At 40.7% G+C, this 17091-nt stretch overlaps 1 protein-coding gene across 3 annotated transcripts in view; it reads left to right on the top strand.

The window, feature by feature from the left end:
* Positions 1-17091, top strand: part of APBB1IP (amyloid beta precursor protein binding family B member 1 interacting protein) — a 106714-nt gene that overhangs the window by 36971 nt on the left and 52652 nt on the right. For 2 of the 3 annotated variants that reach the window (XM_085893139.1, XM_085893137.1), the window contains exons 4-6: positions 12870-12995; positions 13134-13206; positions 13914-14188. In XM_085893139.1, coding sequence (XP_085749265.1) covers positions 12903-12995; positions 13134-13206; positions 13914-14188 — 441 coding nt within the window. In that variant the 5' untranslated portion in view covers positions 12870-12902. The remainder of the gene's footprint in view (positions 1-12869; positions 12996-13133; positions 13207-13913; positions 14189-17091) is intronic. The other variant, XM_085893138.1, reaches the window with a different exon arrangement.

Below are 17091 nucleotides of genomic sequence, written 5' to 3'. Positions count from 1 at the left end.
CTGTGTCTGTCCTATGTTCCCATGTGAATTAATAACATTATATAGAGCTGTGTCTGTCCCATGTTCCCATGTGAATTAATAACATTATATAGAGCTGTCTGTCCTATGTTCCCATGTGAATTAATAACATTATATAGAGCTGTGTCTGTCCTATGTTCCCATGTGAATTAATAACATTATGTAGAGCCGTGTCTGTCCCATGTTCCCATGTGAATTAATAACATTATATAGAGCCGTGTCTGTCCCATGTGAATTAATAACATTATATAGAGCCGTGTCTGTCCCATGTTCCCATGTGAATTAATAACATTATATAGAGCCGTGTCTGTCCCATGTTCCCATGTGAATTAATAACATGATATAGAGCTGTGTCTGTCCCATGTTCCCATGTGAATTAATAACATTATATAGAGCTGTCTGTCCTATGTTCCCATGTGAATTAATAACATTATATATAACCGTGTCTGTCCCATCTTCCCATCTAAATTAATAAGATTAGATAGAGCTCTGTCTGTCCCATGTTCCCATGTGAATTAATAACATTATATAGAGCCGTGTCTGTCCCATGTTCCCATGTCAATTAACATTATATTGAGCCGTGTCTGTCCCATGTTCCCATGTGAATTAATATCATTATATGGAGCTGTATCTGTCCCATGTTCCCATGTGAATTAACATTATATTGAGCTGTGTCTGTCCCATGTTCCCATGTGAATTAATTACATTATATAGAGTCGTGTCTGTCCCATGTTCCCATGTGAATGAATAAGATTAGATGGAGCTGAGTCTGTCCCGTGTTCCCATGTGAATTAATAACATTATGTAGAGCTGTGTCTGTCCTATGTTGCAATGTGAATTAAGAACATTATATAGAGCTGTGTCTGTCCGGTGTCCCCATGTGAATTAATAACATGATATAAAGCTGTGTCTTTCCCATGTTCCCACGTGAATTAATAACATGATATAGAGCTGTGTATTTCCCATGTTCCCATGTGAATTAATAACATTATGTAGAGCTGTGTCTGTCCTTTCTTCCGATGTGAATTAATAACATTATATAGAGCTGTGTCTTTCCCATGTTCCCATGTGAATTAATAACATTATGTAGAGCCGTGTCTGTCGCATGTTCCCATGTGAATTAATAACATTATGTAGAGCTGTGTCTGTCCTATGTTCCGATGTGAATTAATAACATTATATAGAGCTGTGTCTTTCCCATGTGAATTAATAACATTATGTAGAGCCGTATCTGTCCCATGTTCCCATGTGAATTAATAACATTATGTAGAGCTGTGTCTGTCCGGTGTCCCCATGTGAATTAATAACATGATATAAGGCTGTGTCTTTCCCATGTTCCCATGTGAATTAATAACATGATATAGAGCTGTGTCTGTCCTATGTTTCCATGTGAATTAATAACATTACATAGAGCTGTGTCTGTCCTATGTTCCGATGTGAATTAATAACATTATATAGAGCTGTGTCTTTCCCATGTTCCCATGTGAATTAATAACATGATATAAGGCTGTGTCTGTCCGGTGTCCCCATGTGAATTAATAACATGATATAAAGCTGTGTCTTTCCCATGATCCCATGTGAATTAATAACATGATATAGAGCTGTGTATTTCCCATGTTCCCATGTGAATTAATAACATTATATAGAGTCGTGTCTGTCCCATTTTCCCATGTGAATTAATAACATGATATAGAGCTGTGTCTGTCCCATGTTCCCATGTGAATGAACAACATTATATAGAGCTGTGTCTGACCCATGTTCCCATGTGAATTAATAACATTATATAGAGCTGTGTCTGTCCCATGTTCCCATGTGAATTAATAACATTATATTGAGCTGTGTCTGTCCCATGTTCCCATGTGAATTAATAACATTATGTAGAGCTGTGTCTGTCCCATGTTCCCATGTGAATTAATAACATTAAATAGAGCCGTGTCTTTCCCATGTGAATTAATAACATTATATAGAGCCGTGTCTTTCCCATGTGAATTCATAACATTATATTGAGCCATGTCTTTCCCATGTGAATTAATAACATTATATAGAGCTGTGTCTGTCCCATGTTCCCATGTGAATTAATAACATTATATAGAGCTGTGTCTGTCCCATGTTCCCATGTGAATTAATAACATATAGAGCTGTGTCTGTCCCATGTTCCCATGTGAATTAAGATTATGTCGAGCCGTGTCTGTCCCTTGTTACCACATGAATTAATAAGATTAGACAGGGCTGTGTCTGTCCCATGTTCCCATGTGAATTAATAACATTATATAGAGCCGTGTCTTTCCCGTGTTCCCATGTGAATTAATAACATTATATAGAGCCGTGTCTTTCCCGTGTTCCCAAGTGAATTAATAACATTATATAGAGCCGTGTATTTCCCATGTTCCCATGTGAATTAATAACATTATATAGAGCCGTGTCTGTCCCATGTTCCCATGTGAATTAATAACATTATATAGAGCCGTGTCTTTCCCATGTTCCCATGTGAATTAATAACATTATATAGAGCCGTGTCTGTCCCATGTTCCCATGTGAATTAATAACATTATATGGAGCCGTGTCTGTCCCATGTTCCCATGTGAATTAATAACATTATATAGAGCTGTGTCTGTCCCATGTTCCCATGTGAATTAATTTCATTATATAGAGTCGTGTCTGTCCCATGTTCCCATGTGAATTAATCACATTATATATAACCGTGTCTGTCCCATCTTCCCATCTAAATTAATAAGATTAGATAGAGCTCTGTCTGTCCCATGTTCCCATGTGAATTAATAACATTATATAGAGCCGTGTCTGTCCCATGTTCCCATGTCAATTAACATTATATTGAGCCGTGTCTGTCCCATGTTCCCATGTGAATTAATATCATTATATGGAGCTGTATCTGTCCCATGTTCCCATGTGAATTAACATTATATTGAGCTGTGTCTGTCCCATGTTCCCATGTGAATTAATTACATTATATAGAGTCGTGTCTGTCCCATGTTCCCATGTGAATGAATAAGATTAGATGGAGCTGAGTCTGTCCCGTGTTCCCATGTGAATTAATAACATTATATGGAGCTGTGTCTGTCCCATGTGAATTAATTACATTATATAGAGCCGTGTCTGTCCCATGTTCCCATGTGAATTAACATTATATTGAGCCGTGTCTGTCCCATGTTCCCATGTGAATTAATATCATTATATAGAGCTGTATCTGTCCCATGTTCCCATGTGAATTAACATTATATTGAGCTGTGTCTGTCCCATGTTCCCATGTGAATTCATCACATTATATAGAGCTGTGTCTGTCCCATGTTCCCATGTGAATGAATTACATTATATAGAGTCGTGTCTGTCCCATGTTCCCATGTGAATGAATAAGATTAGATAGAGCTGAGTCTGTCCCGTGTTCCCATGTGAATTAATAACATTATATAGAGCTGTGTCTGTCCCATGTGAATTAATTACATTATATAGAGTCGTGTCTGTCCCATGTTCCCATGTGAATTAATAACATTATGTTGAGCCGTGTCTGTCCCATGTTCGCATGTGAATTAATAATATTATATTGAGCCGTGTCTGTCCCATGTTCCCATGTGAATTAATAACATTATATGGAGCTGTGTCTGTCCCATGTTCCCATGTGAATGAATAAGATTCGATAGAGCTGAGTCTGTCCCGTGTTCCCATGTGAATTAATAACATTATATAAAGAACCGTGTCTGTCCCATGTTCCCATCTGAATTAATAAGATAAGACAGAGCCGTGTCTGCCCCGTGTTCCCATGTGAATTCATAACATTATGTAGAACCGTGTCTGTCCCATGTTCCCATGTGAATTAATAACATGATATAAAGAACTGTGTCTGTCCCATGTTCCCATATGAATTAATAACATTATGTAGAGCCGTGTCTGTCCCATGTTCCCACGTGAATTAATAACATTATGTAGAGCCGTGTCTGTCGCATGTTCCCATGTGAATTGATAACATTATAAAGAGCCGTGTCTGTCGCATGTTCCCATGTGAATTAATAACATTATATAGAGCTGTGTCTGTCCTATGTTCCCATGTGAATTAATAACATTATGTAGAGCCGTGTCTGTCCCATGTTCCCACGTGAATTAATAACATTATGTAGAGCCGTGTCTGTCCCATGTTCCCACGTGAATTAATAACATTATGTAGAGCCGTGTCTGTCCCATGTTCCCACGTGAATTAATAACATTATGTAGAGCCATGTCTGTCGCATGTTCCCATGTGAATTAATAAGATTGGACAGGGCTGTGTCTGTCCCATGTTTCCATGTGAATTAACAACATTATATAGAGCCGTGTCTGTCCCGTGTTCCCATGTGAATTAATAACATTATATAGAGCTGTGTCTGTCCCATGTTCCCATGTGAATTAATTACATTATATTGAGTCGTGTCTGTCCCATGTTCCCATGTGAATTAATAACATTATATAGAGCTGTGTCTGTCCCATGTTCCCATGTAAATTAATTTCATTATATAGAGTCGTGTCTGTCCCATGTTCCCATGTGAATTAATCACATTATATATAACCGTGTCTGTCCCATCTTCCCATCTAAATTAATAAGATTAGATAGAGCTGTGTCTGTCCCATGTTCCCATGTGAATTAATAACATTATATAGAGCCGTGTCTGTCCTATGTTCCCATGTGAATTAACATTATATTGAGCCGTGTCTGTCCCATGTTCCCATGTGAATTAATATCATTATATATAGCTGTATCTGTCCCATGTTCCCATGTGAATTAACATTATATTGAGCTGTGTCTGTCCCATGTTCCCATGTGAATTAATTACATTATATAGAGTCGTGTCTGTCCCATGTTCCCATGTGAATGAATAAGATTAGATAGAGCTGAGTCTGTCCCGTGTTCCCATGTGAATTAATAACATTATATAGAGCTGTGTCTGTCCCATGTGAATTAATTACATTATATAGAGCCGTGTCTGTCCCATGTTCCCATGTGAAATAACATTATATTGAGCCGTGTCTGTCCCATGTTCCCATGTGAATTAATATCATTATATAGAGCTGTATCTGTCCCATGTTCCCATGTGAATTAACATTATATTGAGCTGTGTCTGTCCCATGTTCCCATGTGAATTCATCACATTATATAGAGCTGTGTCTGTCCCATGTTCCCATGTGAATTAATTACATTATATAGAGTCGTGTCTGTCCCATGTTCCCATGTGAATGAATAAGATTAGATAGAGCTGAGTCTGTCCCGTGTTCCCATGTGAATTAATGACATTATATAGAGCTGTGTCTGTCCCATGTGAATTAATTACATTATATAGAGTCGTGTCTGTCCCATGTTCCCATGTGAATGAATAAGATTAGATAAAGCTGAGTCTGTCCCGTGTTCGCATGTGAATTAATAACATTATATAGAACGTGTCTGTCCCATGTTCCCATCTGAATTAATAAGATAAGATAGAGCCGTGTCTGTCCCGTGTTCCCATGTGAATTAATAACATTATGTTGAGCCGTGTCTGTCCCATGTTCGCATGTGAATTAATAATATTATATTAAGCCGTGTCTGTCCCATGTTCCCATGTGAATTAATAACATTATATGGAGCTGTGTCTGTCCCATGTTCCCATGTGAATGAATAAGATTCGATAGAGCTGAGTCTGTCCCGTGTTCCCATGTGAATTAATAACATTATATAAAGAACCGTGTCTGTCCCATGTTCCCATCTGAATTAATAAGATAAGACAGAGCCGTGTCTGCCCCGTGTTCCCATGTGAATTCATAACATTATGTAGAACCGTGTCTGTCCCATGTTCCCATGTGAATTAATAACATGATATAAAGAACCGTGTCTGTCCCATGTTCCCATATGAATTAATAAGATTAGATAGAGCCGTGTCTGTCCCGTGTTCCCATGTGAATTAATAAGATTATGTGGAGCCGTGTCTGTCCCATGTTCCCATGTGAATTAATAAGATTATGTAGAGCCGTGTCTGTCCCATGTTCCCATGTGAATTAATAAGATTATGTAGAGCCGTGTCTGTCCCATGTTCCCATGTGAATTAATTAGATTATGTAGAGCCATGTCTGTCACATGTTCCTATGTGAATTAATAAGATTGGACAGGGCTGTGTCTGTCCCATGTTTCCATGTGAATTAACAACATTATATAGAGCCGTGTCTGTCCCGTGTTCCCATGTGAATTAATAACATTATATAGAGCTGTGTCTGTCCCATGTTCCCATGTGAATTAATTACATTATATCGAGTCGTGTCTGTCTCATGTTCCCATGTGAATGAATAAGATTCGATAGAGCTGAGTCTGTCCCGTGTTCCCATGTGAATTAATAACATTATATAAAGAACCGTGTCTGTTCCATGTTCCCATCTGAATTAATAAGATTAGATAGAGCCGTGTCTGTCCCGTGTTCCCATGTGAATTAATAACATGATATAGAGCTGTGTCTTTCCCATGTGAATTAATAACATTATGTAGAGCCGTATCTGTCCCATGTTCCCATGTGAATTAATAACATTATGTAGAGCTGTGTCTGTCCTATCTTCCGATGTGAATTAATAACATTATATCGAACCGTGTCTTTCCCATGTTCCCACGTGAATAAATAACATTATGTAGAGCGTGTCTGTCTCATGTTCCCACGTAAATTAATAACATTATGTAGAGCCGTGTCTGTCCCATGTTCCCACGTGAATTAATAACATTATATAGAACCGTGTCTTTCCCATGTTCCCATGTGAATTAATAAGATTATATGGAGCTGTGTCTGTCCCATGTTCCCATGTGAATTAATTAGATTATATAGAGCCATGTCTGTCCCGTGTTCCCATGAGAATGAATACAATTGGATAGATAAAACTACCTAATGTTGGTTTACTGGTTTGGGATCCTCGGATCTTGAAGTTCAAATCCCATTGTGCTGTTAAATTAATACCAGGTGGGGTTTACTCAACCTGTCATCCTCCTGAGTTCAGCAAAATGAGTGCTGGCTTGCTGAGATGATTGAGCCATTCAAGTATCCTGTGTTGGAGTGGTGACCTGGCCAGGATTGTGCCCAATAGTCCAGGAGACTGCTTTGGCAGTACCGATGCTCTGCACAGAGTATGGTCTCGATGGATGGACAAGACTCCTTATGATTCTGAACAAGGGATTTACTTTATCTGTTACCTCAGTTTTGTCATGTGTGTGTGTGTGTGTGTGTGTGTGTGTGTGTGTGTGTGTGTGTGTGTGTGTGTGTGTGTGTGTGTGTGTGTGTGTCTCTGTTGCAATAAAGCTTTTGTTCATAACAACCTGTACGTTGCTGGTCATTCTGGGTACTGGAACTCACCATTAAGCACGAGTGAATTAGCTTTAAAAATCCAGTAACAAACAAATTGGGAAAGCGCAGCATTTTAATCACTTAAAATATGAAAGCATATTTGGGAAACCCATGTAATGTGCTATTAAAATATTAACTTGACACCTCTCATCCATGTCAGCCTCCACACGGTTACAACAAGCCTAGCTGATTCGTCACACGGTCACTGAATGTTTAATCCCAATATGAGGCCATTCAAAAATTACATAACCCTATTTTTTTAAGGAGGCACATATGGGCTTGAATGAACCTTACTAATAATTTTTATTGGACATACAATTCGATTTTTTGAGGCACCTCATCATGATTAACTCTCGACCCAAACAGAGCTAATCGAAATCTGATGCTACAAACCTTGACATTGTATAATCAGCAGAGGCCAACAGGCCTAATGTGTTAGGCCCACCAGAAAACCAAGATGGCAGCCATGTCATTTTTGTCTGGGTGCCATGGTCATAGGTATAGATTAAATGAATACGACGTGCCCATCTCGACAGTACAGCAAGCCACAGTCATGTGGCTGTATCGTCAGCATGACGTCACACAGTGCTCCAGCCATCCCGGCGAAGCTAACATTATGCCAGTAATACCACGGAGAATCGCAAAAAGTGGGTCCGGGACAAGTGCATTAACTCTATAACTACTAGATCCAATTTGACATAATTTGTGGATCATGTGTCTCGTATTGAAGAAAGTTTCAAACGTCTACGACGAAAATAGCAAATTTTACAATGAATTTGAGAACATCAATATTCTCCATACCTGGTGTTGGCTTAATGGTTTGGGTGGTGGGCTTGGGATCCCAGGATCCTGAGTTCCAAATCCCACTTTGCTGTTGAAGTAATAGCAGGTGGGGTTGACACTGCCTGTCATCCTTCCGAGGTCGGCAAAATGAGTGCCAGCTTGCTGGTATCCTGCGTCAGAGTGGCGACCCGTCCAGGATTGTGCGTAATAGCCAAGGAGACTGCTTGGGCAGCACCAACGCTCTACATAGAGAATGGCCCCAATGGATGGAAGGATGGAATATTCTCCAATACTCATTTAGACATCCAGTCATTTTTGACGTCCATGAAGAAGATAAATTTTCATAAAATAAGTCAGAATACATAATCCTTAAAAGAGTCATTTTCAAGATCGAGTGTAACTTGATTTTCATCGAATCAGAATTGACATTACAATGAGCACAGAATATCCGGACGGGAGACATCTTTTTCATGAACATAAAATTTAGTCAAACCTCATTATATATCAAACCCCGCTTAAAGCGAGCTCTCGGATAGAATGAAGACCAGGTACCGGTTTCACGTAATAGTAGTTTCCTTCTGAGAAATTTGGATACAACGAACACTTGGTTATTACGAACCTAATTTCAGGCCAGAAAGACATTTCACCTCATTGAATTTCTGACCCATGAATATAATATTTCGAGTTAGTTTATTTGTGGAGAGAGCTTGTTTCTGTATGTCCACATTCTGTAGGGATGAGATGTAATGTACACGCATCTTGTAGAAGATTCTCGCGATGATGCAGATCAGATTCACTGAATGCTTATCGATCCTGACATGTGTTTGTTTCTCACGTTCATCATCAAACAACTTCTCCCCACTGATGGTAGCTACCACTTGTGATCTCAATTATATATATATATATATATATATATATATATATATATATATATATATGTACAAATGAAAATAAAGAAACTGGAGAGTTCACAGAATACCTTACCCCATGCAGTCTTGAGAGAAAATGACATGGGGTGCGTCTGTGAGCAGTAAATTTGATTGGTTGTGAAGACGTAAAATGCCGTAATATTTTGTCCAACTACTGCTAAAGGGAAGGGTTTTGAAAGTGCCAAAAAGGCGATTTGTGTTCTGCAGTGTTCAAGTATAATCAGTAAATTGAAATAAAAAAAAGATTTCAAAGGTTGAAGAAAAAAGACCTTTTTTCAGAAATTTACTGCCATAGATGCAGCATCTTCAACACGTTACATTAGTTATTCGTGCTTGTTGTTTGTGTCCTTTATAACGTCCTCAAAAACAATATGTTTTCTGTTTAGAATGATTTTCAATTTTGTTTGACTGCCAGGCAGACAGATAGAGTAAACAATATGATCTCGCTCCTCTCTGAGCATGTGTGATCGGAGAGAGATTCCGTATAATTTGCCAAATTCAGAGCCAAAGTACTGCTAATGTGCAGGTTCATGTTCTGATTCGTGTTGATCATATAACATTCAATTGAAATGAAGTTGTTCCTCGATCATAAACTGACGTTTGTAGACATACAGACAGACAAGGTGAACCAATTCTTTAACCACACTTTTTGCTCTGCATGTGCGGGGAAAGAAAAGTGATTTGAAAATGAAGTTTTGGGTCATGGGGAGAGTGTTCACTCATTTGAGATAGTTTGTCCCTTTAATGTTTTTGTTCACTGATGTAACCTCTCTGTTTGTTGTGGTTTTTTTTGGTTTAATATGACTTGCAAAGCAATAACTTGTTTGCTATTGTGTTTCTTCCTTAGCTGTATTCCGATAAAGGCATAGACGGTGCCGTCGACACAAAATTAAACCTTGAAAAATCATTCACTGGCTGGACCAGTGGACTACATCAACGATAAGCGGCAAGCATCTCTTAAGAGCTCTGCCAGATCTCTTAGGGTCCTTTTACATATGTGTGCAAAAAATTATGTAACTCGCATCGATCATCCATCGGTCGTCTCATGTCACTCATATTTTCCATCAAACTCATTCCCTTTTCTACCCCCATCCTTCCCAAGTTACAGACCCTGTCTCTTCTCTCCTAACCATCTCCTTTGGTTCCTTTTCTTTCTTTTTAAATTCGAATTACATTTCCCTGTGTACATGATGCAGAGACACCTCCTTTAATTTCCCTTAATTTTTCCAAACTACCATTTTGATTGGGTACCCTGTTCCCGCCCACTGTCTCATTGTTATGTACATGTCCTATACGAGGTCCGTCTAAAAAGTAACGGGACTGAGCCTGCTGTGTGCTCCACTTACACAACTTGAATGAATGGGTTGCGTCAGTCTTTCGCAACATTCCAGCAATATATCTATGATTGGTGATGGTTGACTGCGCTCATTGTGTGATTTTTTACCAGTCGTGCTTTCCACGTTGTCTCGTCTGAGTCGGCGCGCCATGAGTCATGAGCAGAGAGCCAATCTGAAGTTTCTTGCCAAGCATGGCAAAACACCTTCCGAATCCTTCGCAATGCTGCAGCAAGTCCACAGGGAAGAAACGATGTCATGGACACGTGCATTTGAATGGCACAAGAGGTTCAAAGAGGGACGGAAGGAGGTTGAAGACGATCCACGGTCTGGAAGACCTTCAACGAGCAGAACGGCGGACAACATCAAGTGTGTGAAGTGGATGGTGCGCGCAGATCGTCGACTCACGGCGCGGATGATTTCTGAGGAACTTTACATCAACAAGGACACTGTCTGGAGCATCATCACTGAAAATCTCGAAATGCGCAAGGTGTGTGCAAAGATGGTCCCCAAGCTGTTGTCTGAGGACAAGAAATAGCAAAGAGTCACTGTCTGTCTCGACATTATCGAGCACCTCGAGGACGATCCAGACCTGCTTGGGAGAGTCATTACTGGTGATGAATCGTGGATATTTGAATACGATCCAGAGACCAAATGGCAGAGTCGTCAGTGGAAAAGTCTGGCATCACCAAGACCAAAGAAAGCAAGGATGTTGAAGTTCGAAGGTCAAGGTGATACTCATCGCATTTTTTGACATCAAGGGCATCGTCCACTTTGACTTTCTACCACAGGGTCAAACAGTGAATCAATACGTGTACAAGGAGATCCTCCGGCGCATCATGAGTTCAGTCCGGGACAAGAGGAGGGATCTGTGGGAGAACAATGCCTGGGTGCTCCACCATGACAACGCCCCTGCTCACAGTGCCCTGAGCATCCGACAGTTTCTGGCGGAGAGGAACGTGCCAACTCTGGAGCAACCCCCGTATGTGCCAGACTTGGCCCCTTGTGATTTTTTTCCTATTCCCCATGCTCAAGGGGACCCGATTTCCTGATGTGGAGACCATCAAAAGGGCCGTGATGACGGAGCTCCGGAGGATCCAGAAGAAGCCTTCCGGGGGTGCATCAAAGTGTGGAAGAAGAGGATGGACAAGTGTGTGAGACTGGAGGGAAACTATTTTGAAGGGGACAAGCAGTGATTTCAATATATTTTTGGAATAAAATTTCTGTGAAGTCAGTCCCGTTACTTTTTAGACGGACCTCGTAACTTGGGGGATTTTTACTTCTGCCACCAAAGGTGGACGGAGGTTATGTTTTCACCCCTGTCTGTCTCTTTCTTTGTCTGTCTGTGAACAGTGCATCTCAAAAGGTTTTTGATGGATTTGGATGAAATTTCATGGACAGGTTGGATGTGTGATGAGGACAAAATGATGAGATTTTGGTAAAGATCCAGATCCTAGGATTTTAAAGTGATTCTTCACCATTGAGTGATAGGCCAAAAACAATATTGAGCACGATATCTTAAAATGTTATGCACAGATTCAGATGGAACCTGGAGGACAGGTTCCGAATGTGACAAGAACTAATTTATTAGATTTTGGTGAAGGTCCGAATCCGGATCCAGATACGAGAATTTCTTCACTTTTACACAGTGCCTACAGAAAGTCTACACCACCTTGGAAAATTTTCACCTTTTGTTCCCTTATAGGCTGGAATTAAATTGCATTAAATCAGACTTTTGGGAGGAAGAAAGAGATCGATGAGATTACGGAAGTTGATTCCAAAGGTTGGGGAAAAAGAGGAACGAGTGAGTGTAGCTGAGCAGTGATTCTATTTTTTGGTAGTTTCACCAGAAGGGGATTGCTGGGTGGACCGCGTGTTCCCTACATAAACCCGGGGGGCTGGGAGGGACAGAGCGGACAGTGCAAGACCAAGGGGAGAGTAGTATTCCATCAAGCTGCAGATAAAGGCCTTGAAGGTAGATAAGAGTTTAGTTGTGCTAAGGAAAGACTTTGTATGACAGAGGATGCCCAATGTGCTGTCTTGTTTAGTTTTGTGTTGTGCTACTCATTAGAATTCCCTGGTCAATGAAGACCTACTTGAAGGCTACTGGAATTAGTTCTTTGAGGATAAGTCAGTTGCATAACTGCGGACAGTCATGCAGCTTGTGGTAGCAACAATATATATTTTTTTTCCAATGGTTGTTGCTGAATACTTTTGCACAACGCTCACGCAGCTATGAGACTTCAGCAGTTCTCATAACACATCAGCTAACCAAAAATATTTCCATTCGCTAAAGATAAGGCTTTTGCTAATATTTACAGCTATGGAAGCATTTGTTGACATTATCCTCATTACAGATAACTCTAATGTCCTCATAAATTACATACATGAAGAGCATTCAAATGAAGAAAGCCATAAATGTTGAGCGATTGTTGATGCTGAGTGCCTTTCAACTTATTGGCTCTCAGTAGGGCATTTACGAAGCATCTACAGAAGGCAACATGGCTGCAGAAGGCAACATGGCTGCAGAAGGCGACATGGAGATTGATAAGATGTTTGGTGATTTCATTGGTGAACTGGACAAGCTATCTATGGTAAGTTGTTTTACAAGCTCAAAGTTTTACTCGGGCTGCGGCATGTGTGTGTTCAATGCCTGTGGTTGCCGGTCCCACTTCCACAGGAAAACATGGACCATGGTATCGTTTTTAACACGTTGTGTTGTTGTCCTGCAGAGCATTGGAAATGGAAACGCAAGCACAGCAGTGGAACCCAGTATCATGAGCTGGCCTGCATTCAACATCGATGGTAAAAAGACGTCCACGCAGCTAAACCAAAGCATATAACTATTTTGTTCCGTTTGCCTGGTACGTTTATCTGTCCCAGCTGAAAAAGTGGAAATAAGTCGGTGTAACCCATGCCAAATAAACTGTTTTGGCACCACTGGTGCTCTGTGGGAGGGTATGGGCAAAGTGGGTGGGGGGGGGGGGAAAGAGAGAGATAGATAGATAGATAGATAGATATAGAGAGATATTGTCGTGTTCCAAAGTTCTTCATGTCTCGGGAATAATAATAATATTTTGTGTACAAAGTCTTGGCTCATGAAAGAGCGAGGTCATCGAGAGTTGAAGGCAATGCCTGGAGGATTGGGACAAGTAATAGGTAAAAGGGGGATAGAGAAGAGGAAAGGAAACCTAATATCCTAAAAATAGATTGCGGAGAGGTAATTGAAGGTTATCGAGGATAGACAAGATCACGGATAGGGATTGAAGATGACCTGACATGATGGTGTGCTGCCAACCTGAAGCCCTGCAGTCAAGCTAGGGATTGAACAGACTGATGATGGAGGCTCCATAATACATGAAGTGGAGATTAAGTCCATAATACTTCATAATAATACATGAAGTCCATAATACTCCATAATACATGATATCTGTCATACTTTTACTTCTGTTTGGATCTTCATTGCATCATACCTGATTCCAGCGAATATAATATGCCGTATGCCTCTTCAGCCATCATGCAGGATGAAATGGAGCTCGATGACTTGATGGCCGACTTGAGTTCCATAGAAAAGCAGCTGAGTGAGATGTCTGATGACCTTCCTTGTGATGAAACAAAAATGCTCAAGGAGTTCTCTCCCCCAATTCCCAATGACATCACTGGTGGAGAAATGAATGCCTCACCTCATCCAGCACCGAAAAGCTCCGCGGATCAATCAAGCGAAAGTTCTGTACCAACAGAACTCATCCCAGAAACTCCTCGAGCAGAAGATGAGAATTTAACAGAGGTATGTCCAGTATGTCCGTGATTTGGAACACACAGTAAAATGGGATGTGGTAATGAGTGTTAATTGAGTTTGAAGGATTCAAAAGAACCTAATGTTTTTGTTTTTATTGTATACTTTGTCGAGGCTCGTATGAGAGCTTACACACAATGCACAGCAAGGGGAGCATGAGACAAGAGGGGTGGGAGTGGGAAGGACAAAACACTGGGGAACAGACACATTAGGAGATCTGTGGAAGGGAGAGATTGATTGGGCAGGGAACATGGGGTATGCAATATTGACATTACAGGGACTTTCAGGAAGGAAAGCAGGGAATTTGAAGGAGGTGGGTTTGGGGGTGGATTCTTGTTTAAAAAAAAATGAAGCACTTATGACATCATTATTTGAGGTTGAGGTTCAATTATTTCAGGCAAAAACATTGAATCTGTATTTTAGTTTTAGGGTTGTCAAAGCCCCCCCCCCCCCTCTCTCAAGTAGGACAGTAATGTAATTATATACAGTGCTTTGTTACAGGAACTGTTAGCTCGAAACAAAGAACGATGAAGCTGGCAGGAAATCCGAGTTTCTATTTTGGGGATTTTGACCCCTTTAGGAAGTTTTGGCAGCAGGTGCACAGCCCTTTCCTGACAGGTTGTATGTCGGATTGCTTAGATCACTCGAGGTGAACACAACGTTTACTTGTCTCATGAAAAAAAGAACACCTTGGTATAATTGTCATATTTTCTTTATGGTAGCTACAGCTTGTGATTCATGTCTGTGAGATGACAACGTGAAAAGAAAAGCTTCATCTAATGGCAGTTGAAGGTAAAGATGCACTTGCCCTTGTTGTGAGATTATATGTGAGATCACAACGAGCCAGGTGTTGGCTTCATGGTGAAGGTGGCTGGCTTAAGATCTTCGGGTCTTGATTTTTGAGTTGGAGCTCTTGTTCATCTGTTGAAATAACACCAGGTGGGTTGACTCAGCGTGTCATCCTTCCCAGGTCGGCACAATCAGTACATGCTTACTGGTAACAGGGGCACTGCATCAACGGCACAGCGGTGCTTCCAGAAAAATGATGCAACCAGCAGCCGAAGGCTGCATATGAAACAACCAGCAGCTTGCCCTCGTTTGGTTTGAATTCAGTTCATATAGTAAAGTTTACTTTCAATTGATTGTCCTCAATTTACAAAATAGTACGGATTATTGAAATGAATCAATACAAAAACTCGGTTTATGAAAGAGTGAGACAACTGAGGATGAAGAGGTGTTCGCACAGATAAGTGGACTGTGATCCTGGGGGCTGGAAGGAGTAGGAGGGGGTGAGTTGGGTCACATTTCAAGAGTGGACTACAAACACACCACTCACAACGATTCAGTATGAAAGACTCCTAGCACGCCACTCACAACAACGATTCGGTGTAGGGACTTGCACTCACTACTACACGAACTGAAACATCGTCGATGCATAAAACAAGCATCACCAACACCACACCAAGTGGGGTAACATGTTGGTTGTTATTTCTATTATTATTTTATTGTTTACTTGGAGGGACAACAACAACCCATGCAGAACAACTTAGCTCGGATACATTGTCATAAAACACAATGCTACCAATTCTCGGTTTCCAGGATCTCGTAGATTATTGCACGGACACCGGTGTTGCTCTGCAAACTCCGGGAAGGCATTTATGATCTGAGCTGATATGTCCTGAGTTCGACCCTGATGAAGGACACTCTGTGATTGAAACTTTAGACTTTATGATTCTTTACCGTTTTCAACAAAACTTTCTGATTTTGTTACCGGTTGTGAAGACATGGTATTGTTACCTCTGCCACCGAATGTGGACGGAGGTTATGTTTTCACCCCTGTCTGTCTGTCTGTCTGTCTGTGAGCAGGATATCTCAAAAAGCTTTGGACGGATTCGGACCAAACGAGGTGGACAGGTTGGGTGTGTGACGAGGACGAATTGATTCGATTTTTGTGAAGATCCAGATCCAGACACAATGATTTTTAAAAAGTTATTCTTCACCAATGAGAGATGGGGCCAAAAACGATGGAAATCACAATATCTCAAAACGTTGTGCATGGATTATGACAAAACTTGGTGGATGAGTTGGGTAGGTGACGAGAACAAGCCGATTCGATTTTGATTCACGTCCTGATCCAGATCCAGCCAGTCAGTGGGATACAAAACGTAAACTGTTCAGCTTAGCGGAGGTATGCTCTCTACCGAGTGACGTTCTGGTTTAATTATGGTATTGCCAGCACTTTGTGGGATCTCTCTCTCTCTCGCTCTCGCTCTCGCTCTCGCTCTCGCTCTCGCTCTCGCTCTCGCTCCCGCTCTCTCGCTCTCACACTTATATAATCTCACAACGACTGTATTTACCTCATGCACAATCATAATACAAACTGTGACATGTCACAAATTGGATAATAAAGTAATGTCATCTTTCTTTCTTTTTTCATAATGCTGAAGGTTTATAAACATTTCATATGTTGTTGCAATCTGCTTCAATATTTTTTTTAATGTAATTCTAGAATTACAGCTCAAAGGGGGAGTTTGTGCGTAAATTGGGGCAGAACAAGGGGTCGTATACAAGAAGTGTTGAAGATTTTGCGGGACTAGATACTCAGAATAGTCCAAAACAATGCCAATGTTTGTTAGTTCTTCTTATTCTTTTTTCTTTACTGGGACGAGGCTCATGGAAGAGCAAGATCGTTCTGATAATGGGACAAACATCATGGGAGTGAACGAACAGGATAAGAAGAAAGGGAGGAGGGTACAAAACACTGAAACTAGCAGGTTAGATGGTTGGGTTAGGAAAGGTTCATGGGGGTAAGTAAGATCATGGGACTGATTTGGGGATTATAATAGAGGATGGTGCACTGCTTGCTTGAAGCCCCGGAGGGAAGGGTGAGACAG

This window comes from Eptatretus burgeri, chromosome 8, assembly GCF_056783735.1.
Source record: "Eptatretus burgeri isolate ZD-2024b chromosome 8, Ebu_testis_v1, whole genome shotgun sequence".
NCBI lineage: Eukaryota > Metazoa > Chordata > Myxini > Myxiniformes > Myxinidae > Eptatretus > Eptatretus burgeri.
The sequence above is the reverse complement of the archived record's forward strand: the minus strand, read 5'-3'. Positions and strand labels throughout refer to the sequence as shown.